This window comes from Cyprinodon variegatus, unplaced genomic scaffold (genome assembly GCF_000732505.1).
Source record: "Cyprinodon variegatus isolate N-32 unplaced genomic scaffold, C_variegatus-1.0 Scaffold74, whole genome shotgun sequence".
Classification (NCBI taxonomy): domain Eukaryota; kingdom Metazoa; phylum Chordata; class Actinopteri; order Cyprinodontiformes; family Cyprinodontidae; genus Cyprinodon; species Cyprinodon variegatus.
Genome location: NW_015150527.1, coordinates 941,495 through 964,818, shown reverse-complemented (window position 1 = coordinate 964,818; position 23,324 = coordinate 941,495). Strand labels below are relative to the sequence as shown.

The window sequence follows — 23,324 nt, the reverse complement described above, 5'->3', positions numbered from 1 at the left end:
AAGCAACTAATTATCAAAATATAACACCACTTTAAAGGCTGCAAAATTTGCACCAGATGCAGGACACATTTTAACAAGTCCTGATGGTGAGTCTGGCTAATGGGGACCAAGTTTCATTCAGATTAAATTCATCTGGCAGTGAAAGTATAGGATTATATCTATGAGAACCTGAGAAGTGAAGCTATAGAAGGCAGGTACATCGTTTAAAACCACACTACCCAACTCCGTTTAAATTTTAACACATTTTAGGCAACACAAGTGAACCTCAGTTAATTAGGAACATTTAAAAAATTTGCTTAAGTAATAAATTGAAAAAGTGAAAATCAGATTACATAGATTAATTTATAGATAGCTGTTTATTTTTAATAATCATGGCTTATATCTAATTAAAAACCTCCAATTCAGCTATTAAAAACACTCTTATCCCTTTAATAGGGCAAGTTATCATTTTTGATCACTTACATACCCCTTACAAATGGAGTCCCAATCCCTCAGGGAGATCTAGAAGCACAAATCTATATCCAGCCATTCAGCAAAGATGCTGCTACATGGCTGTACATCTTATTTTGTATTTGACCAATTAGATAAGCCCTTTAATAATAAATTACCTACTGTAAATTAAGTTGAAAAAACAAAGTGAACTCCAGAAAGAAAGGTAAAAAGCTATTTGAAACGTTACAACGTAAAGTTAAAAAAGTTAATAAGCCTCGTTAAAAATTATCTTTAGGTTTATAAACTTAAAAATGTAAGTGTCAGTATCAGCATTAATGCCCGTAATGTTATGTTGTAACAAAAGAATTGTTTAATTTACTCTCAGTGTTTTTTTTTTTATGAATTTCTTATAGAAGCACTTTTGTTATTTTTCTTAATATATTCGGGCAAGTTGGAGTTTTTTGTTGTTACGTTGAAATTCATATTTTCCATCAAAATATCCATATTTTTTTTTATTGTTACAAAGGTAATAAGGTTTGTCCTGGATTCCAATAACACTATTGACATTTTGATTTTCAAGTATTTCACTGAGTGCCGTATAAAGGGTTAAAACTGTTTAGGCCAAAACTGACTTGGTGCTTGTCCATTAGAGGGTCACTGACAACCTCCATAAGAAGGTTAAAAAAAAGCCTCTAATAAGAAGTGAATCAATGCATGTTAATAAAAATTTGATTGTAAAGAAAACGGCATTAAAACAGGGATCACAGGAGCCTTTAGGGAATAAAGAAGCAAAATTATGAATGTGGAAAAAAGAAAAATGATCCTCGTTGGGTCTTTTCAGCAGGGAAATTGCCCCAAAGTCAGGATGAGTCAGGATAAGATCGTTCCGACACAAAATGAACCTTTTCCATGATTGTCTGTCGTCAATCAGAACTCTTAAAAAAACTGTGAGGGGAACTATATAGAAACACCATGAGAAATGAAGCAGAGAGTTACTATGTATAATGTGAAATGTTTGATCACCAGATAAACTGATTTTAAAAAGCTGTGATTTATCAAAGGCTGTAAATGCCAAAGAAAGAAAGAAAACTGAATCTGTGGATATTTACCTGTTCCTGAAAAATGTCAAGTTAAATGCTATCATTTCTGCCCTATGGTGAAAGGCGTAACAGATACCCTTTTTCACTGGTAATGAAGCCTAAATGTAAATTCCATCAGGAAGACTCTTATCAGCATCACCTGAACCAGCTGCGATGTCCCTCATTCAGCTTCAGCCAATCAACTCAGAGCCGCACTACTCTACTGTAATGCTTTTCCAGATTACTCATCCAAGCATACATTGATTTACAGCATCAAAGTCTTCTGCCGGGTCCTGGGCGCCAAAGAACTTATGTGTATCTCTGCTTCTGTCTCCTTGAACCCCAGTCGGCCTCGGCAGATGGCCGCTCACACTGAACCTGGTTCTGCTGGAGGTTTCTTCCTGTTGAAAGGGAGTCTTTCCTCTCCACTGTCGCGACATGCATGCTCAGTGGGAGGGATTGCAGAGAGTCAATGAATCGATGCAATCAGCTTGTATTCTTTTGACAGAAAAATTTAGAAGAATATGATTGTGTTACTTGTATAAATGAATTAAATATTTTCTAATTGCGGCTTTTCTGTGTGTCAGTCCCTCCAGCTTCAATTAGTCTGTAAACAAAAATATCAGAACATCTATCAGCTGACAAATTTATGCACTTTTAACGCTTCTTCTGTTAATAAACCTCCTCTGAAAAGCTCAAAATAAGGTCTGGTAAGGCATAAAAATGGCAAAGAAAAACTGCGGCCTTTAGAGGATCTAGAAGCGAAGGTAATCAGAGACTTCCCAGCTGGAACGAGAGTTTGGAAAAGCAGCGCACACAGACACACACACAGACACACACACACAGACACACACACACAGGACATGAACTTTGCATTGAGCCACTCCTGATCCATCAGAAGTTTTTTTCCCAGGACTCATTTTTTAAGGCTACCCTGCTAACAGGATCTGCAGAACCTTTCACAGAATCAAAAGTTAAATTTACTTCAGTAACTTTTTTGATTCCTTTTTACAAAACCCTTTTTAGAGTAAGCTTTACTTCTATATATACTTTAAATATATACTTATATAATGAAGTGTCACTACTCTTATTGGAGTAAGCTTTCTGCCGGCTCTATCCAATCTGAGCATTTTTACTAAAAAAAGAAATAAGTTTGAGAAACGAACACCTTTAGTTTAAGTTTTTTTTTTACATGCTCAAGGTCTATTTATGTTCATGCATTTAGTAGACACTTTTTTATCCAAAGTGACCCACAAAGTAGACAATATTTATTTAATGTTAGTATTAGGGCTGAAACAATTATAAGATTAGTTTTGATTAATCAATTTTTGAAATAATCGTCGAACTAATTTAGTAATCGAGTAATCGTTAAATGGAGAATAGAGACTCTAAAACATGCCTTTAACTAACAGAGCAGCTCACTTAGAGCTCTTATTATGTTAAAATTGTAAAAAGAATATCTAAACATTTTGCATTCAAGATGAAAAAAAAAATGCTTTTGTCTTTCAATATTCTCTATCCAGAACTCCTCATGTGGAAAAGCTTTAGTTTCACCTGCTTAAAATTGTTTAAAAAGGAACCTTTTGCTATCTGATTATTAATCAATTAATCAGGAAAAAAAATTAACAAATTGATTGCTTTGTAAAATAATCGTTAGTTGCAGCCCTGGTTATTTTTATCTGCTTATTATGTTTTCATTTGAAAATTCAAGGGAGCATATAGTAAACTATATACTATGTCCTGTTACTGGAAGTAACTTATTATTTTCTAACCTAGATACATAAAATACAATAAATATTGGTTTCATACATTTGTAACTAAACAATATAGAAATTTATATTTTCAATGTGTTCTTCCACCTGAAACTGGACTGTGTAATTACTGATTAATTTTTTACTCTTGAGTAATTTCTCAGATGGCATCTTTTTCCTTTTACTTGAGTTAAATTATGAAGTAGTGTTGTTCTTACTCAAGTTAAATTTCTATGTACTCTACCCATCTCTAACTACGTTATACAATGTAGGTATACAGAGTAAACTCACTTCAAAATCTCTTGGATTTCCTGAAATTCGTAAAATGCATATTAAGCCTGAATATCTGTATGAAGATAAGTTTTAGAAAGCATTAGTTTGTTTTTGTTGTTTTTAACCCATCATAGGGCAGTCAGTGAAATACTTTGAAAATCAAAATTTCAAGCCAAGAGTTATTTGATGACAGGACAAGACCCTATTACTTTTTAACATTATAAAATGTGTATATTTTGATGGAAAAAATTAAGTTCAACGTAATAACAAGAAATGGCTACTTGTCCTAATAAAGAAAGAAAAATAAAAGAAATTCATGGAAGTTAGAGTGAAAGAAACACATTTTCTATTTTATAACAGAAGAGCATTAATGCTGATACAGGCACTTATATCTTCTACTTTTAACTTAGCTTTATCACTTTTGAACCTTTTCATTTAGCTCCTTATCTTAACTTTTTTCATCTTCATTTACAGCAGGTAATATATATCATTCAAGAGCTCATCTAATTGCTCCATGACAAAACATTTGCTGAATGACTGGATATAGATCTTGTGCTTCTAGACTTCACTGAGGGATGTGGGAGAATGCAAATCATCAAAGTTATCAAAAACGATAACTTGCCCTGACCAATAAATCCTCTGTTAAAAGCTGAATTTTGTTTGGAAATAAAATCAAGCTTCATAGTTTTGCTTTTTCTCTAATCTGTTGCTAAATTGACAGCCATCGACTTCTCTTCCATTTCCTCCAGTATCAAGTATCAGATGGAAAGCAGTCATGAAGCTGCTGTAATCATTACTAGAAAGGATTTAGTGTCACAAAAGAGTTCTGACTGGATTCTCCTCATGCAGAGGAGCATCGGTCACATTGCAGCCTCCAGGAGTTATAGCAGCCGTTGCAGCAGACCATGTGAGGCGTTACTCTCCTGCTTTTACCAGAACCTGGAGGCTTACCGCCTTTCCTTTCTCATCATGCTAAAATATCTATGTAAAGAACTAACAGTTTTAATTTGGTTCTATTAAATATCTTTATTCATTTAAACTTTATACAAATAAAAAGCTATAATTAAAAAACTTTTTTTTCCAGATAAAAGTGGAGAACAAAGAAAACAAATTTTTATAACACGGTGCTATTCAAAAATTAAGTTTGCCCTTTAAATTTAGAATTTTTTTTTCCCCAACTGTTTTTCTTTTATTTAACATAAAACATGTCAATGTTTATAGAGCAGGGATGTAAAGAAAAATTAGTTTTATTTATAATCAACTCACTTTAAATCCCGGGGTTTGATTTTTTTTTAACAGCTGGGTTAGTCATTTTCTGAACTGCTATGAACAATAATTTTTGTTATTGGTTTCTGAATATTTTATTTTTTTTATCTTAAAGAGTTAGCCGAGTTTGACACTTTAAATTTTATTTAAACTGTATTAAATGAGTATGACATTGTGTTTAAATACAAAGGTTAAGTGTAAGAAATGAAGGCGACTGGAGAGAGCAGGAAGTGAAGGTCACAGTATAGCCACCTCCAAACACCAGAGGACTACAGCTCTGATAAGAGGGAACAACCAGCAGCTACAGCTCAGTTTTTCATTGATTGGGTTCTTATTTTAACTGCAAGGGTTTTAAATGTCTCTCTCCAGTTAGACGTTTGTAAGTTTTAATTCACAACATCAGCAAATTAGGCCCGAGTACAGTAGGGTGGAAAGCTTTTAAAAACACCGCCATGTTGCTTAAACACAGACAATACAACGAATCGAAGAGCTTCACTAAAACAGTTCATTTACATCTAGAATTTAGAGGAAACATATTTATATAATATATAAATATTAGCTTATAAAGAATTTATATCCATGTTAAATTTAAGATTTCATTGTCGAAAAATAAACTAGATCATCTTTCCACTTGGATATTGAATAAACGGTACACACACTCAGAAATGTATTTTTCTCTTGAATTAAAAAAGAAAAAAAACTAAAATATCTTCAGGTTTAACTAATTCTTCTTAAAGAGAAAAGCTTCATGATGCAGAAACATTACTTTAGCTACTGTGTGAGGGAGTCCGGTGTGAACTGCAGCACCACCTAGTGGTAAATTAAATGACACAACTCGGAAAGTCATTTTTAAAACCTTTTATTCATTTAATAAGCCAGGTTTTTCAATTATGTAAAAAGAAACTTAAAATTTGCGGTGGAAGAAAAGTAAAACAAGAAGAAGAAAATAAGAAGTCTGATTATGAACAGCCAGTGAATGAAAACTTGGACTTGTTGCAACATTAACTGCATAACTAATCATACAGGATTCAGTGATCCTGCTTAGACGACTCAGAAGGTGAACTTTGAGTCCAGAAAGGGTAATTAGTTGATGAGGAATATTAACTTTTATTCCAATGACCTAAAACAAGACGTTGCACAGTAGAATAACAACCAGAGGAAAGAACAACAATCTATAAACACTCATTGTGAGTACAAGCAATATACATTACACAAAATTTAGAAAAAATGCTGTTATTTCAAGGCCAACAACGAACAAAAACGAACCCTTGTCTCGTCTCTACCAAGCATATCTTATCAAAAGCAACTATTTTAACACAAGATGTATAAAAACGGCTTCATATTTACAAAGAGGAGCTATTTTCTGGTCAGACCCCTCAGGTTTCCTGACTCCGTCTGCATCACAAAGGTCACCTAACTTTAGCTTAAATGAAAATCTATCACAGCAACAGAAACTTGAGATTCTCTCCTAAAACCAAAATATGAAGCCGTAGATCCAGTGTGAAATCAGGGCTCAGGAAAACGAGAAATAAGAACTCCCCCTTCTTCATTTTTTCCACCCTGATGGACATTTTTCTTTTAAAAACCAAGCAGTTATCCTGTAAGGTATGTTGGACTTTTTTGTGCCTGTGACCCTCAGCGTTGGAGGCTTTCAGCGGCGCTCTCTGTGAAGGCAGAGGAGGAATGGACGAGGAGGGTGATGATGATGAGGAGGAAGAGTGCTTTAACCATGGGTGGTGTCGTCCTCCACAAAGTCTTTGGCCTGCTCTGCTGTGATCACATCAATGTGACTCACCTTAAAACACAAAGACATGCAGACACTTAACAACCAATCAATGTCACTCTGACTAAGCACCCATAATTCAGGTTATGAAACATTCAAAGATGAAGAGTCTATTGAAACGAACAGATGGAAAACCTTGTGTATGGAGGGAAATTAACGCCATTGCGGCTGATAGTGAATTATTTGCTGCTTATGGACATACAATTAAAACAGGATCAGGAATAAGGCTAGTTATGCAGCCTGAGACTGGATAAAGGAGGGTTTATGTAAGCTCTTAATGATCACTTTGATGATCACTTTGACGATTTAGACCAGCATATTCCTGAACGTACAGAAAATCTGCCAAAAATGCTGGCATACGTTGGATTAAGTTATGGGTACGCTTTGAACAAGTCATGAGCATGTTGAAGAACATTGGCATGCTAAAAATATCCCGACGTATGCCAGCGTTTACCATACGTGGGCCATAAGTTCCAGGTAAGTTATCTTATGGTTGACATAAGTTAATTGTTAATTACTCATAAGTCGTAGTGCCTAGCCTATCCAAAACCTCTAAGTAACTTGTGCATAACTAATGAAGAACTTATCTCCTATGCATATCAACGTATTTGACGTGTTCCAGATGGCCGCTGTACGTGTTTCTAACTTACAGCTTATGTTTAATGGCATATTGGCAGCGTTTTGGTATAAAAGGGGGTTTACAGGAAGAAACCGTCAATTCCTCTCCAGGCTGCGTTCCCGTCATAGGGTGAGCGAGAAGGTGAGTGTGATGGATCCTCGCTGCGTTAACGCCCATGACCAACAAACTTCCTAGCAGACATTAAGCTGAATCTGCTGCGACTACAAACCATCTTTCTTTTTCTCTTTATTATTTTTTTTTGACAGGCGGTAAACAGCAGCTAGGTTAATACCGCGATCACAGAAATATTTGTATGCGCATTGCTGCCCCCCTCAGGACACTGGCTTGTGACATTTCATGGGCATCACACTGCTGGGCGTTATGCATCAGTTAGGCTGTTGTTGGACATAAGTTCTGGACTCATTATGAATACTCTATGTATACGTCCAAAATTATGAAAATAAATAAAAAGTTGAGCTTATGCCAGCGTTTCCGAAGATTTAGAAGACTAAATCGGCAAGGTGTGATAGTGTCCTAACAAACAGGTCCTTATGATAGGCTTTACAGGACATTTTAATTTAAGAGTAAACTGCTGAATTAAGCTAATTAAAATGAAATGTGTCCGTTTTAGTTGATCCTTTTTGTTCAAGGCTATGATTCCATTGTTTTTTACACCTCACCTAAAATATGCTACATTTTAACAGCTGTGAATAAACAAAATCTCACCTCCATGCCAAATGTTAAATATACACATGCAGACTTGAACCGTTTCATTTGGCCTCTCAGGAGTGTGGATTTAATTTTTATTTTATTTATTAATTTATTTGAAAGGGATAGTGTACATTAAAAAGCATTCCTGCAAATGCACCAGAATTAACCAAAAGGCTATTTTTCGTCTGTTGTCCCTGGACAAATGTTAAAATTGTCTACCTAAAAAAAACACACAACAGTAAGCATTTTACGATGAAAATGACAAATATAAAAAAAAAAAAAAAAAAAAAAAAAGCTATAACGCTTCAAAACTGATTTAAAAAATACAGAATAAATGTTCGGATGTGGTTAAAACCATAACATCAGAGCTCGTATGGAATATCAGAGCGTTTCAAGACGCTTAAAGCTCGACATCAGCAACATCACATCCAGGACGAGCTTTCAGAAATCAGGGCTTTTTTTTTTTGTATTATGTTCATATAAAACATCATAAAAGATGTTTTGATAATTTTTTTTATGACAACATTTATGAGTTGTCATAATAGTTGGAAACTTTTGAAGGTTCCAACTGCTGCTAAGGTGAAGGATAGAGGCAGCAAAAATCCATAATCAGGTGAAAAAAAAAGGAATGAACTATATTCACTTGTTCCGTAAAAGTTTAAAAACAACCCACTGGACTTGGTTTCCAATGTTTGAAGACGTTTCTCAATTTGAATTGAGAAAGCTTCCTGGAGGGGAAGCGAAACGTCTTCAAACCTTTGATTGAATCCAAACTTTTACGGAATGACTATGACCTGCATGACTGAGAATCTTCATCAGCATATATTCACTTGTAAATATCAAAGGTATAAAAACAATATAAAACCAAGTTTTATATATATATTTAAGAAAAAAAAAAAAGAATTTCACCTGAATAATCCATGTCTGTTCTGCCTTGTTTCTTGGCTTATTTGGCTCAACAGCATTTAGAATGAACAAAAACTAATGATCCGGTCTATTTTTTTTCATCAAACAGAAAAGATCTGCCTGAAAATCAATGTCTCCCAGGAAAAAAAAATCAAAGCTGAGGGGAGAGGCTCACCTTGTTCCTGAATTTGACGCCGTAGAATTTGTCTGCAGATTCGAGCAGCTCTGGCCTGAAGGTGGTGGTGATGAACTGAGCATGGCCGGCCAGCTCCACGATCATGTCTGAGAAACACAGGAGAGAAACAAAGAATAAACCAGAGCAGGAAAACTACTACTACTCCTGCTGCTTTTATTGAAAAATAAAATCGCTATATTTGTTTTTGTAAATCAGTTATGTAATAATACAGAAAGTCAGGACCATCAATAATAATGTGAGGTTCCCTTTGGGTCGGAGTAACATCAGACTTAATCGAAGAGTTGCGACACATTTAAGGCTGCCAGGAACAGAGTTAGCATATTGGTTTGGATTCACCCAACATTTTCTCTCCTTTAGGCAATCCTCCTAAACGTCTCTGTGAGTTTTAGTTACATTAAACTTCGTCCAAATGATTAAACACAACACAGTCTGTGACTAATGAAAATCTGCACTCACCTAATACTGCGGTTATGATTGCAAACTGATGCATTCTGCAACCTTAAGCCTCATATTTTTAGTTTCTCAACTAGTTGCTTAAACTTGATGTAGAGTTAAATTCTTGTGCCTGAGAAAGAAACTGTTACAGACTTTAAACAATCGTGTAACTTAGCAGATTGCGATAAATGGCGTTCATTTTGTTTTGATCCAGCCTCCTCCATGCAGCTGTACTGCTAATAAACAGCCCCACATTTTAAAACCACAGCCTCCAATCATATCTACAGAATCCATGAATATCTCATAAAACCAAAGGAGGGGAAATATAATTCAACACGGAAAAGTGATAAATCCCAACCATGCTGTTGGATTTTATGAGAGCAATAAACACCCAGAAGAGGTTTCTGATTATTTTCATAAATTATTTCTTTTCCTGAAAACGATAAACATCAAACACTTTGCTCGTCCCATATTGGGATCCATGATGTCAAATGGCTATTTATTACAGTTTTAAAACTAAATGGCTTTTAATGATTTTTAAGTATCCTTTATCTGAATCTAAAAAAAAACTAATCTTTAATTAAAGTCCATCTCAGGAGGATAGGAGTACAATTTAATTCAGTTTTATTCAACCCCTTGTGTAAAATAGAATCAGTTAGTTTTAAGTTAGCTTGAAATAAGTAGTAAAAAAAAAAAATATTGAGGTAACCTCAAAAGTAATCCCAGATAAAATATGATGTGATTGGATTCTATCTCCTTCCAATGGTTGAGCCTTTTACGGTGTTTACCTGAGACGGCCTTCCTGTGCTGGGCATCGAGGGCCTGGTCGATCTCATCAAACAGGTAGAAAGGAGCTGGGTCACACTTCTGGATGGCAAAGATCAGAGCCAAGGCCACCAGAGACTTCTGGCCTCCAGACAGTTGCTGCATCTCCCTCATCTCCCCTTGCTTCCCAGTGAAAGACACCTGCCAGGCAGACGCACAGATCCATCCATCTTACCAAACGGCTTCATTGTTAAAGCACATTAATCGGCTCTGGGGGCTCAGATAAGGAATGGGAACCGTTAAGATAGCTTTCATTCTGGTCAGGATAAATTTAGCCTGTATTACTCAGTGCATGACTAACTTCACCTTGGCTCTGGTTGATGGGGAGGGATCCAGCGATGGGGGGATTTTTATTACAAAAACAAAACTACATCCACCTCCAACATCTCTTGGGAAAACAATATATTTCTGATAGACATAGAAACAAATTGTTTTTATCTACTGGTTAAAGAGTGATAGTTCTGCAGTGGTTAGCCTTCAGGATAGACGGAAAGGCTTTAAGTCTGAAAATACTAAACATGTAAAACATCAGACATTTCTAGAATGCTAATACTGATAACCAGAAATGTGTTTGTCTCCACTGATCAGATAACCTGATACATCAGCTCTCAGTAAACCAGGATGAGATGCGGATCCTTACTCTGATGCCGACTCCTGTGAACTGGTCCACTGAAGGGACACTGCTCTGGGAGCCAGATCCCCGCTCGCTGTCCGCTCCCCCCTCCTCGTCCTGGGACTGGCCGCCTTCAGCATCGCCCTTCTTCATCACCAGTGTAGCCTTGCCTCCAGGAACCAGTTTCTGGAAGACCTCGCTGAAGTTCTTGGACACCTTCCCGGGGGGGGGGATGACAAGAGAGTCACAACAGGCTCTGATCTGGTTGTGCTTTTAATGCAGCAGAATATTTGCGTCTGCTCCTTCATGGAGTCTAGCTGGTCGTACCTGTTTGAAGGTGAGCTGGATGGCCTCGTACTTGCGCAGCTCCAACACGTTCATGAGCTCCATGATGGATTTGTAGCCTCGGTCGAGCTCGTCCTGACGCTTGATTAGTTTCTCCTTCTGCTCGGAGAAGTTGACAAACTGATCCAGGGCCTTCTTGTTGACGTGGCTGTACTTCTTCAGCTCCGTGTTGCACTGCTCCAGCTTTCTGAACAACTGTGGAGGCAGATCATCACATCACATCCTGTCACCATTAGCAGAGCAGACTGGCAGTCTGTAAAAAGTCTTCTCAGGTTAATGATGGTTTATCTTTTTAAGCTCTGCTTCCTTTTATTCTAATACATTTACAGAAGATATAAATGTTGTATAAAACACATATATACTCCATTAAAGAGCAATAATTCAGTCACTTCTTTGCAATCATTCTAAAAAAACAAAAGCTTTTACTGAAGCTCAACAAAAACTCTGATTTGTTAGTGCTAGAAAATCATTGATTACCTCATAAACATTCTGTTTACATGAAATTATTAATTTCAGTAGGAGAAGTTTTTATTTTTAAAGCAGCAGCTATTTAGGCAGACAATTATTCTAAGCTCTCAAGCAATAAATCCGTCAGTTTAAAGCCGACGGGCAAAGCGACACGAGTTGCCATTAGTGCTCAGTCCTCTCCTCCACTTGTGCAATCAGCAGTAGCATCCTGCCCCCGATGTGGCTTCCTGAGGAGCAACATTAACGAGATGAAGTGTTTATGAGAAAGTGTGAAGCTATTCTGGGCTTTGTTGAAGGGGGTGTGCGGGTAAAGATACACACAGACACACACACAGAGCGGACACTCAGACACTTATGAAAGACGCAGCCAAGTCCACTCATCACAGAATTTTCTCCCAAAGGCAGCTGGCTGAGAGCAAAAATTAGACAGAGCACTTGTGTCTGAGTCACTGGTGAGTGGGTGGGTGGAAGGTGATGGTCCTCCACTTTATTCCCAAAGAAACGTGGCTGTAGCCTGTGTCTCTGCACACATTTCCAGGTCAGACTTGGGGAAACACAACAAGCCCTCTAGCACAGCAAGTTAGTTATTGTTGAATGTTGTCATTAGTAAAATCAAATTAAACCGTTATTAAATGAGGTCTCCCACATGAAAACTTCAGGTTTGAACTTTTTACTCCTAAATTTCGGTTGCACCGCTGTTATTGTTCCAGCATTTGATCTTTTTGGTCAAATTCCAAGTGTTTGTTGTGCATTTTCAACATTTTGTAAATAACTGCAGATGATATCTGTATTATTGTGTTTTCCCCCCCCATCAGTGCTTTTCTTTTGAGCAAACTCTGTAAAAGAGGCAGGATTAGCAGTTAGCATTGCTAATAACAGCTCATGATTGATTGAGCTGTGGATCCCTGCAGCTCCTACAGATGTACCATGTGCCTCTTTAAAGCTTCTTTTAACCAATGCCCTCCTTTCCCCCTGCAAAAATAGTCACATTTTCTTAAAATAAGAGCATTTCTTCTTGAATAAAGCTGGTAAATGAGACACTTTGTCAGTGGAATAAGACAACATTTAAAAACAAAGGCAATTATATTTCACATGCAAAATATCCAACCATCTTATGTTAAGAGTAAAAATACTAATTCCATTGGTAGATTGGCATATTATTTACCTCCTTAAATTAAGGGTAAATATTTTTTTGATAAATCTTTACTTTTTTTGTTATGCCTGTGCAGCTAGTTTAGTTAGCGGTCCATATTCTGGTAGGTTTGCAGTCCTACAAAGCTCTTTTCTCATGATGGACTAAACAGCTGTCAGTGACATCAACAAAGATTGGGATGTATTGTATCCAAGTTGAAACCATTTTTAACTTCTCCACAACCTTCTCCCTAACCAGGACCCAGTTTATTCACTAATCTTCTCCAAAGAACTACTGTGGCTTTAAATATCTATATATTTAACACGTCTGATCGGATTATATTTAGAGACATCAGGGGTAAATTAATGAAGTCTGCATTTTTTTTTTCTCCATTTAGTAAGAAATTAATCAAGTTTTTACCTCTCATTAATGCTAGTCTATTCCTAGAAATCTCAGTCAATAAAGTTACAGTTTTAAAACCTGTATTTTGTTTCAGGCTTTCTTGTTACGTTCAAAATGGGTTGCCGTCTGTAGATTCCTTCAAAGTTTTTCTGTTTTTACTTAGCTGTGCTCTAACACCCCATAAGTTCCTTTGTTAAGCTAATCAAACCGGGCTGTATGAGTCATTCAGACATAATTCAAGGGATAACCCAGAGTTCTGTCACTGTTGCACCCCCATACTGAAAACTAACAATCTTAGATCGTTTCTCTCTATTTCTAGCCGCCTGTCTCATTAAAAAAAAAACAACTCATCCTCTCAATCCTGTTTATCTGCTAGTTTTTAGGCCCCTGGACAAATCCCCTTGTTTTTGTTCATCATCTTAAATAGTACTCTGCAAAACCCCCTTTTTTTCAGAAACAAATCCTGAAGAACTAAAAGAATATGAAGCTCTTTAGTGACTAACAGACTGCAGTGTCCTTTAAAATAGTGGAAACAAAAGAAACTGATGGAGGCCTGAGGTGATGAAACACTTGGCAAAGACAAAAGAAAAAGACTGAAATAGAAAAATTACCCCAATATCAGTTGGAGGCCTTTTCTCATTTAAATGTGTAGATAAAATAAAAAAAACAAAAAGAAAAATTAAGAAAAACTTAAATGTTTTGTTATTTGTTCCCTTTATTTCTCTGAAAAAATAATTATCACCACTATAATTTTTGAAAAAATTAAGACTATCTCATGAAAATAATAATTTATTTTTTAAACTTAAAAATTACAAAAAAAATCCCCTTTATGAGCAAATAATGCAAGTGGAAAAATAAATAAACTACTGTAAGAAAAACTAAACCAAGTCTGCAGCATCTTGCTTCCTTTTTTGACCTTCTTAACTTCCATTACTATTTGGACAGCACTTATCATGGCGACCACTGACTCCCTTCTACTTTGGTGTAAGAGTCCTTACCAATTGTCACAATACGGACAGGAGCATGGCTTATTTTTCTTGCACATTCCTAAGTGCTTTTAGAAGGTTCTGCCTTTACTTTTCAAATGCTTATTTTGGTATTGTTAGATTTGTTCTCAAGGTTTATTCAATGTATTTTCCATGTTTTACGCATTTTAATCACTCAGCCAAAGCCTTCTGTTAATTATTAAATTCCATTCACCTTCGTCTCCTCATTTACCTAGGGGTTTTCTCTGAAAAGAATAATAATCTCCACTATAATTTTTGAAACTTTAAGACTATCCAACGAAAATAATGATTTAATTTTTAACATAAACATTAGAAAAACTCCCATTTAAACCAAGAGGCACTAAAGTCTACAGAAAATGTGCCGCTAAGGGCGATGTGTGTTTGCTCCCGCCTTGGCATCAGAGTGAGGACCATTATTTCTTTGAGGAACGTTTGAACCAAAGTGAAGACATTTTGCTTATAGTTAGGTTTAGGACGAAGGTGTGAACTGAATTTAGGTTAGGTATTACTGATAATGTTAGGGTTATTGTCAAGGACTTAAAAATCAACAGACAGTCCTCACAACATATAATAGAGGAGTGTGAGCGTACCTGTTTGAGTGTGAGGGTCTGGTACTTCTCAAAGGCCTCCTGAGGCAGGGAGCCCAGTTCTCGGATTTTCTTCATGCACTCCTCTTTCTTCTTCAGCAGCATGCCCTGCCTGTTGGTCATCTTCTCCAGCTCCTTGGTGTCGTGGTTGATGGCGTCATTCTGCTCCTTCTCGATGTTCTTCCACCGCTCCATGCTCTTGATGTGATCCTTGATCTCTGCTTCCGTCTTGTCGATGAGACCGTCCAGATCTGGTAACAGAAAATAGGTTGACACTTTATTTAGAGAAGAAGTACCATGATTAGAAAACTCTTTCAGTAGGTTTCCAGAAAAGTAACTCAGATTAACTCCTATAGTTGATTTAAAAGGTATGTATTGCCCCTTAAATGTTTCCAGGTTTACATCTCCTGCATCCTCATCAGATCAGCTGTCCTGTCGCAACTGCACACAGCATTATTCCCACAGGATGAGGCTTCCACCACTATGTTTTACTGTAGGAAATGTGTTCAGGGAGAGGTGTTTGGTCCTACCTGAAGAGGGCACCATCATCTATGTCTACAACATGGTCTCTGACGAGCTACTGATGGGATTTTATTATGGGTGTCTCTCAACATCTCCCAATGTTGAAGAAACCCACTGTGACTCTCAATGACTTTCTTCTCGTTTTCACACCAGTTGATTTTATGCAACCCACAGTGGAACTACTCATTATTTAGGGGACTTCCAAAGGTCAGTGATTACACTGGATTTTATTTCAGAGGAGAGGAAATGGATATAAAAGCATGCTATGCTATGGGAAATCTACAAGTCCCCAGGGTGAGTCGATTGAGCCCTTTAACTGTAATGCAGAGGGTCCGGGTTGGAATCGGGTAATGATAGGAGGGGCATTAGGTGTAAAATCCCCTGAATATGAGAGAAAACCCTTTATTAGATACTTCTGTTATGTGCTGCTTTTGTTAATCCACCGCATGAACTCCTTGTTAAATGCATTTAACTTCCTAGTAGGAAATTGATGGCCTCTTAACTTTAGTTTTCATTTTAGAAATTGTTAGTTTTTCCACATTCACTCATCCTGGAAAATAATTCCTCTTCCAATAGTGATTAAATATAAATATGATTTAGGATTTCTCTTTCAGTGAGGTTCAGTTTATTCATATAAGTTGAAAACACATGTCCTCTTAAGCCAATTATCTAAGAATCTGTAATGAAACCCTAAAGACAGATTGTTAAAAAAATGGCTATCAGAAGAAACCAAGCTGATGGCATTAAGTTAAAAAATTAACTCCTCCTGGATGACCATGGGAAGGTAGTGGTCAGTCGCTCCCAATGTGTTGTTGTATTTGCAGCAATCCCTCACACTGACCATGCATGTGGCTACAGTGGAGAGGAAAACCCTCCCTTCTAACAGGAAGTGTCATCCAGCAGAACCGTCAGCGGCTTCTGCCTCTGGAGCGATGGTCTCCATAGCTAAGCTGCTGTGGATGCCTTTCCTTTTATAGAATAAAATTAACAAAACCAAATACACTTTCAAAATGTACTTGGGTTTTAATTAGACCCGATACTATTACCAATAAAAAAAAATTATTATATAGGACTAAAGAAAAAAGATGGAGTCTAAAAAACCTTTTACAATGAAACCCACCATCAGATCGAGCCAAGGTATCTTTTACTCGTTTGTTGATGCCATCCAGCTCAGATGTAGTCGCCGTCAGCACTGTACCTCCTTCTGTCTCACGCAGCTCATTCAGCTCCTGTATTATCAAAAACAAAGGAGAAAGAATCATGGAGCCTTTATACCATTCTGATTTTTGCAGGTCTGAAATAGTAATAATATTAAAATAATTCAAGAACTTGAGGCTTGAAAAGGTTCAGTCTAGGCAACTGGATGTGAAGTTTTCTAGAAGACGTTTCACCTCTCATCCAAGAGGTTTCTTCAGTTCTAACCAGTGTTAGGAGCACTGAGGTTAATATACTGCAGGTGGAAACAAGAATTAGGGAGAAAAAAAGGTGGCGCTGATCCCTCCTACTGGATTGGGCATGGAGGTCACCTGAAAGGGTTAATGGTCGTTAGACCTTCAGCATCTTCACATCCAGTTGTCTAAACTGAACTTTTCAAGCTTGACCATGACCTGGATGACAGAATCTTCAGATATTCCAGAACTTCAGTTTACTCCAGCAGATGTTTCGTTATACAAAGCCTTAATTTCAAATGAATTATATTTATACAGCATTACAACAAAGTACACATGAAAACAGGCTAAAGAGAAACAAACATGGTTACCTGCTCTACTTGATCGAGACGTTTCCGTAAGTTCTCATTAAGATATGTTTCCACTCTGGTCATGATTCCCTCCAGCTTGATCCTCTCGTTTAACAGCTGCCTGTTGTCCTGAGGGAGAACAAAGGGATCAGAGCTCATCCATTAGTCATTTAGGCTGTTGTTTCATTTACAATAAATTATGTTAAAGTCTTTGCTTCCTTTATGCATTATAGGAAACTACTTGCCTTCATCAACAACACCTACAACATCGCAGTAAACCTTAAATCAGGTCCAGCTAAATGCCATGATAAAAATAGTTCTTTTATAAAAAAAAACTGTGGGTTATATCACAGGAAATATAATTGGGCAGCTGCAAACAGTGAAATTCGTGATAAAAGGTTCCCATTGAGAAGGCAGAGTTGTTGTACAGAGATAAGAGGAGCTCAGTGAGAGCTGTGAGCAGCAGGCAGTGAGATGGAAAAAGATCACAGCTGCATCCCACACACAGCTGCAGCCTCACCCCGATCATCTCAATGCAGCCGCAGCAGCAGCTCCAGAACAATGGTGGAAAACAATAGAGTGGAGGAAGCAGATGGTTGTTCTGAATCCCCTCCATCAGAAGAGGAGCTCTCCATTTTCTATTCAACAATTACATTCTAAATGGGCTTTTTGATTTCAGGTCAGAAGCGCTTCAATCAAAGACAAAAACAAAACAATAACAACAATTTCACACAATAAACACTGGAATTCAATTATCATGTCATGTTTCAAATTTTAAAGTCATCTTTTTATAGTAATATGATCAAAACCAAGTATATAGATGAAACATCAGGACATTGTTAGCAAACCAATTGATAAAACTGGCCTATTTTAACACTGATTCAAGGGTTCTTTAAAAAAAAAAGAAAGAAGTATTTTTAATTAAACTTTTTATTTCAAATCTCATTTACAAAGAGCAAACTGCTAGTAGCATACGTTTACTTGCTGTTCAGCATCTATTCACATTCAAAAGAACACAAGCCTCTACTTTTAGATCCGACGAAAGTCAGATAAATTGCCTTGGTGGGCCGTATTTGGCCTGCGGGCCTACAGTTTGATAGCCTGACGTAGTCCTACTCAATTCTAGTCAGAATATGAGTCTGATACTGCTCCATAGAGCTGTGATTATGGGGCGTGTTTCAAATGAACCAGGAAAAAAATGCCTCTGCGCTCAATTGGATAGACCTACAACCAAAAAGAGCAACGGAGTGCGTGACGTATGTTAAGCGAGGCACAGTTGTTGTCAACAAAAATCAAAGCTTGCAGTTGCACGCCTAGAATAAGAAGATGAGCCTTGATCGCGTTTCTCTGTTCCTCTTTTAAAATTAATTTGCTGTCGATATCTTCTAGAACAGACCTAATAGCAGAATCTACACACCTCAACTCTCCAGCGGCAGCCATTGTTGTTGTCACCCAAGCGCGCTTTGGTCACGTGGTTGATTACGTTACTGTTGATCATCTGTCCATCGTCGTATAAAGCCCGCCCTGACAATTTGATTGGCCCGGCAGATATTGTGCAAGCATACTCACGCTACTATTGAGCAATGCCAGACCGAACTTCCCGACCTCAAACGTTGTGGGGGGGACTAAGTTCGGAATGGCACCCAGGCTAAAAGTTTGACAAATGTACTGTAGATCTGGGGAATGGTGGCCTGGTGCTTAGGGCATTGTGCTTGGAATCCAGAGGTTAGAACCCCACTTCCACAGACTGCCACTGTGGGTCCCTGAGCAAAAGATCCTTAACCCCCACACTGCTCTCTGGGGGCCACACAATGGCAGCCCACTGCCCACTGGTTTATTTTGAGTTTATTTTGTTGCTCCCTACTTGTGTCAGTGTAATGACAATACAAAAAATGCTGGACAAACAAAAAAAATCTATTAACCACCAGGCTTCAAAACAATCAATCGACACCTGTAGTAATTTCCACAGTGCTAGAAACCGGAGGCACAGATGTGCATCCAGCTGTGTGTTTGAGAAGGAGCAGGACGATATGCATGTAAACAAACATGGGAGATCTACTCCAGCTCAGGCTAAGTGGCTGCTGAGTGGTTGAGATGTGCTTAAGAGAAACCCACCCATATTTACAGATGTAACAAAGTATCAATGTGACTAAAAATGCTCAAAGACACAGGTCAAAAAACAGGTTGAGTTTATGACATGGCAGCTAATTGAAGGCATGAGTGTTTCCACAGCTTGTATGTGCAGCTATATATCATGTTTTCTCCTGACCTGCTGTAACTGACGGATCTCGTCGTTGAGGTCATCAACACGTCTCTGATCCTCCAAGCTGAGCTGAGAGAGGAGATCAGTGCCAAGCTCTGCCTTCAGCGACTCCCTGGTGGACTCCATGGCATGGAGGCTGGCCTCCAAGCTTTGGAGACTTCGTTGCTGAAGACATGAGAAAACAGACAATCAACACATAGACTCACAGACAAGGCAGACATTTTCCAGCACTGTTACTTGCGCATTTTCCAAAAGTCTCAACTTTGAGTCATAAATCTCAGTGCATCTTCAACCTATTTTACACATTTAGTTTCTGTTTAACATATGTTGTCATTTATACAGTCAAGATCAGATGGATGCACTAATGTGAGAGAAGGGTTTGCAAAGTAAAAGTAGTAAGATCAGTAACAGTGGTTAAGCTCAGTACATGTTTTTGCCCCTCAGAATCCCAAATATTACTACAAAAAAGGATTTAAACAAACTACAAATGAGCTGCTTCCTTTGTCATCTTACAGAATTTACAAATGTTGGTGATGTTATGGCATCATCTCCAAAAACTTGAAGTTACTTGAAGTAACTACGCTGGCATGAAAATCTTACTGCTCCTATTGAAGCTTGCTCTAAGATCATTGTTTGAAGGAGAATATAAAGTACTCCTATCCCTCCATCCTAACGGGTACATATGAACATGTAAAATGTACAGGAAGGGCCAAGGATGAAATGGGATTTCTATTAGGAGTCTTTGGATGATCCTTGATAAAAAAAAAATAATAATAAGTTCAATAAACGCATCAATATAATCCAAATAACATCTAAGATTATTTTCCTCTGTCCAGGAGGGTTTTTCATGTTTTGTTTACTTCTAGACTGGACTGCAGTAGCTAGCTGTTGTGGGATCAAACAATGAATGCTCTGCCACTTTAAATCATTCTGGCAAAAACGTTTTATTTAGCTGTGCAGCCTTTTGGTTGGATTTGCTTTGTAAAGCACTTGATATAAAAAAGGATAAATGAATGAATGATTAACCTTGGGCATGTAGGTCTTCTCGGACTGTTGCCTCTTCTCCTTCAGCATCTTCATCTCTGACAGAATACTATCTCTGGAGGCCTTAAACTTCCTCTGCTGGGTTTCGATCTGCTGCATCTGGTTCATCAGCTGGTCGATCTCATTGTTGATACGTGGAGCAGACATTAAGGAGATAATCGTCTCGGTCTTTAATATGTCTAAAACATTTCTGAGCTAAACAGTTATCGGTATGTTCCTAAAGGCATTTTTCAACTTGATAGTAAAACTGATAATAAAAACCTCTCTCCATTTATTTCTCTTATAATAATTATTGCAACATGATATAAAACATTTAGAAAAAAACAGGAAAAAACTAAACGAAATATTAAGTGAATACACAGACTTTAAGCTTATTATTTGAACTAAAGTAAGAGCAAGGCTCTAAGATTTCAGGAATAGAAAAGTTCTGTTAAAAAACAAAAAAAATAACATTAATTTTCTCTTTATGCTATTGCTAAAAGGCTCCCATGTATCAAACCTCCAGTATTTCCAGTGTGTAAGAACCTTTAGGTTTGCTTTTAAATATGTGTAAACATCATCATAGCTGGACAGAATGTAGATGGAAGAGGATTTTAAACATGTAGCCCAGGTTACTGGACTAATGCAAAAAGGGCCCTGAAACAGTAAAAACTGGGTACTATGGCAACATTCAGCCCGTTTTACAGGAACAGGAGTGAACTTGGTCAATGGGACTCCTGACTAATTGTTCTGCAGCTGCTCTCCTTTAAAACAATTCGTCTACTTGCCAATAGTCAATATCTGTTGGAGCCATTCGGTATATCTTTCAATTTGGTCGAATTTCATGGGCTGTATGTTTTAGATTCCTGAAGATTGACGGATGATTTTAGATGAAAAGAAAAAAGCAGGGTATAATCAAAACACTATCATGAAATATAATGCCCCATCTTTTGATCAGATTTATGTCCAGCAGTAGGGCAGACATTGATTTGCAGAAGTTCATCTTATTAGCAGGTGCAGTTAAGGGGCAGACTGTGGGCTTTTTAGGGCCACCTCAAGAGTTAAAGCAACCAGACTTCTGGAGGGAGATACTTTCAAACCAGATGTGGAGGCAAAAGATTAGAAAGAGCAACAAACCATCCTGACTGGGCTAAATTAGCAGAGGTTAACTAACCTGCTGAACCTGCTGGTTAAACAGCAGCCAACCATTTAAACAAATGAATCAGTAAAAAACTAAAACTAAGAATGTGTTTCTCTGATATAGTAAAGAAAGCAGGTTTTTGATTTATGGTTTAGGACCACACAGATCATATGAGAGAAAAAATAAAACCTAGTTATCATGCTAACTTTACCGAACCACAGCAATATCAGCAAGTAACATGACAAGCTCTAACGGAAGATGCAGTGAAAAGGAAACAGAAAAGAAAGCAAAGTGCATCATTTTATAATCCTGTACAGGGCAGGAGGAGGAGAGTGGACAACAAGAGGCTTTTAAATAATTGATCCACTCTGACTCACTGCAGGGATAAAGGACAACAACCTGCTTATCGACACCTACACCTTAAGAATCAACAGCAGATTTCCCCCACCATACCCCATTACTGCCTGTGTGAGGCTTAAACACAGCACACATTTTAAATTATACCAGCAGATAAAGTTACCTTATTCAACCATACTGCACATTCAAATCCCCTCCAATCCGCTTGTTATGCCTTCATGTGCTGTCGTGAATGAGTCATGGCTCTGGCAGATATGACCCAATATACACTAATCCTTCACGACCTGCTTAAACCCTGGTCCTTCTGGCTCTGAGGCAGCTACAAGTCCACAGTGGATTTAATCCGCATCTCCACATCCAAAATATAGGCTCAGCCATGTGAGACCCCACTATAATGAAGCCAGTGTTCTCACTTTCCCCCCAAACAGGCTGTCTACTCATTAAAAACGCTTTTATGCACAGCCTTCCAAAACAGTAACTCATATCAGAATTATTTTTTTATTTTTAGCATATTTTAATCTGATTTTTTCATTTATTTACTAACTCATGCAGCATTTAATCAAACCAGGCATCCAATACGGGTAAGAAAAAAAAAAAAAAAGGAATATAATAACAAAAGATCTTTAGAATCCTTTAGGATCATCTTTTAGTATTTTGATGTTTTTATTTTTGAATCTTTTTTATTTCTTGCTTTCAACTTCATTTTTTATTTTAATTTTAAAGCATTTTGTATTTATTATACATTTGTTTATATTGTTTGTTTATATATTTGTATTATTTTCTTTTAAACTGTAAAGCCTTATGGTTAATGCAGTGTATTGTTAGAAGTAAATTTGGATTTGATTTGAGCCGTTTGGTTTTTTTGAAGCCGTAAACAAGCTTCTGACCCATTTCTGGCAGGATGTACATCAGTCTTTCCTGATAAAACCAGTAGGGTTCATTTAGATCAGCTGGTTACCTGCCAAAGACCCAGCTTTATTAACAGGAGGATAAGTAAGAGCAAATTTAAAAGCCGTTAGCCTGTTTGTCTAACCCAAAACCAGTTTTGCCTAGTATTTGTAGATCATTTACATGCTAGCAAACTCAGAACTCAAATATAAATGCTTATAATCTGCTAAAAAGATGTTGAATTACCAGTGTCACCACCTAGTGAAGCCAGTTTACCGTAACCATGGACCCAACAAAAATAAATGGGCAGTTGGATCAAATGCTTCGCCAGAATTATTTAGCCATTACAAAAGTTTTGATGGTTAAAAACACATATGGTCAAGGTGCAAATCTTCCATTTAATTACACCTCAAATAATAAGATAATTGATCAATTATGTATATTTACAATCTGAAACACTTAAAGGAAAATTCCGGTTTTTAACACTTTTAGCCCATTTTCTGTAGTGTCCAGGATGAAATCGAATGATCGACACCAAAATTTTGACAATTGGTCCTGTCTC

At 37.3% G+C, this 23,324-nt stretch overlaps 1 protein-coding gene across 1 annotated transcript in view; it reads right to left on the bottom strand.

The window, feature by feature from the left end:
• Positions 1-5,649: 5,649 nt before the first annotated feature.
• Positions 5,650-23,324, bottom strand: part of smc3 (structural maintenance of chromosomes 3) — a 37,003-nt gene continuing 19,328 nt past the window's right edge. The window contains exons 20-29 of the mRNA XM_015372648.1: positions 20,380-20,531; positions 19,360-19,518; positions 17,112-17,219; positions 16,473-16,581; positions 14,834-15,081; positions 11,217-11,429; positions 10,917-11,105; positions 10,240-10,417; positions 8,996-9,102; positions 5,650-6,596 (exon numbers count right to left, since the gene is read on the bottom strand). Of these exons, the coding sequence (XP_015228134.1) occupies positions 6,525-6,596; positions 8,996-9,102; positions 10,240-10,417; positions 10,917-11,105; positions 11,217-11,429; positions 14,834-15,081; positions 16,473-16,581; positions 17,112-17,219; positions 19,360-19,518; positions 20,380-20,531 (1,535 nt within the window). The 3' untranslated portion in view covers positions 5,650-6,524. The remainder of the gene's footprint in view (positions 6,597-8,995; positions 9,103-10,239; positions 10,418-10,916; positions 11,106-11,216; positions 11,430-14,833; positions 15,082-16,472; positions 16,582-17,111; positions 17,220-19,359; positions 19,519-20,379; positions 20,532-23,324) is intronic.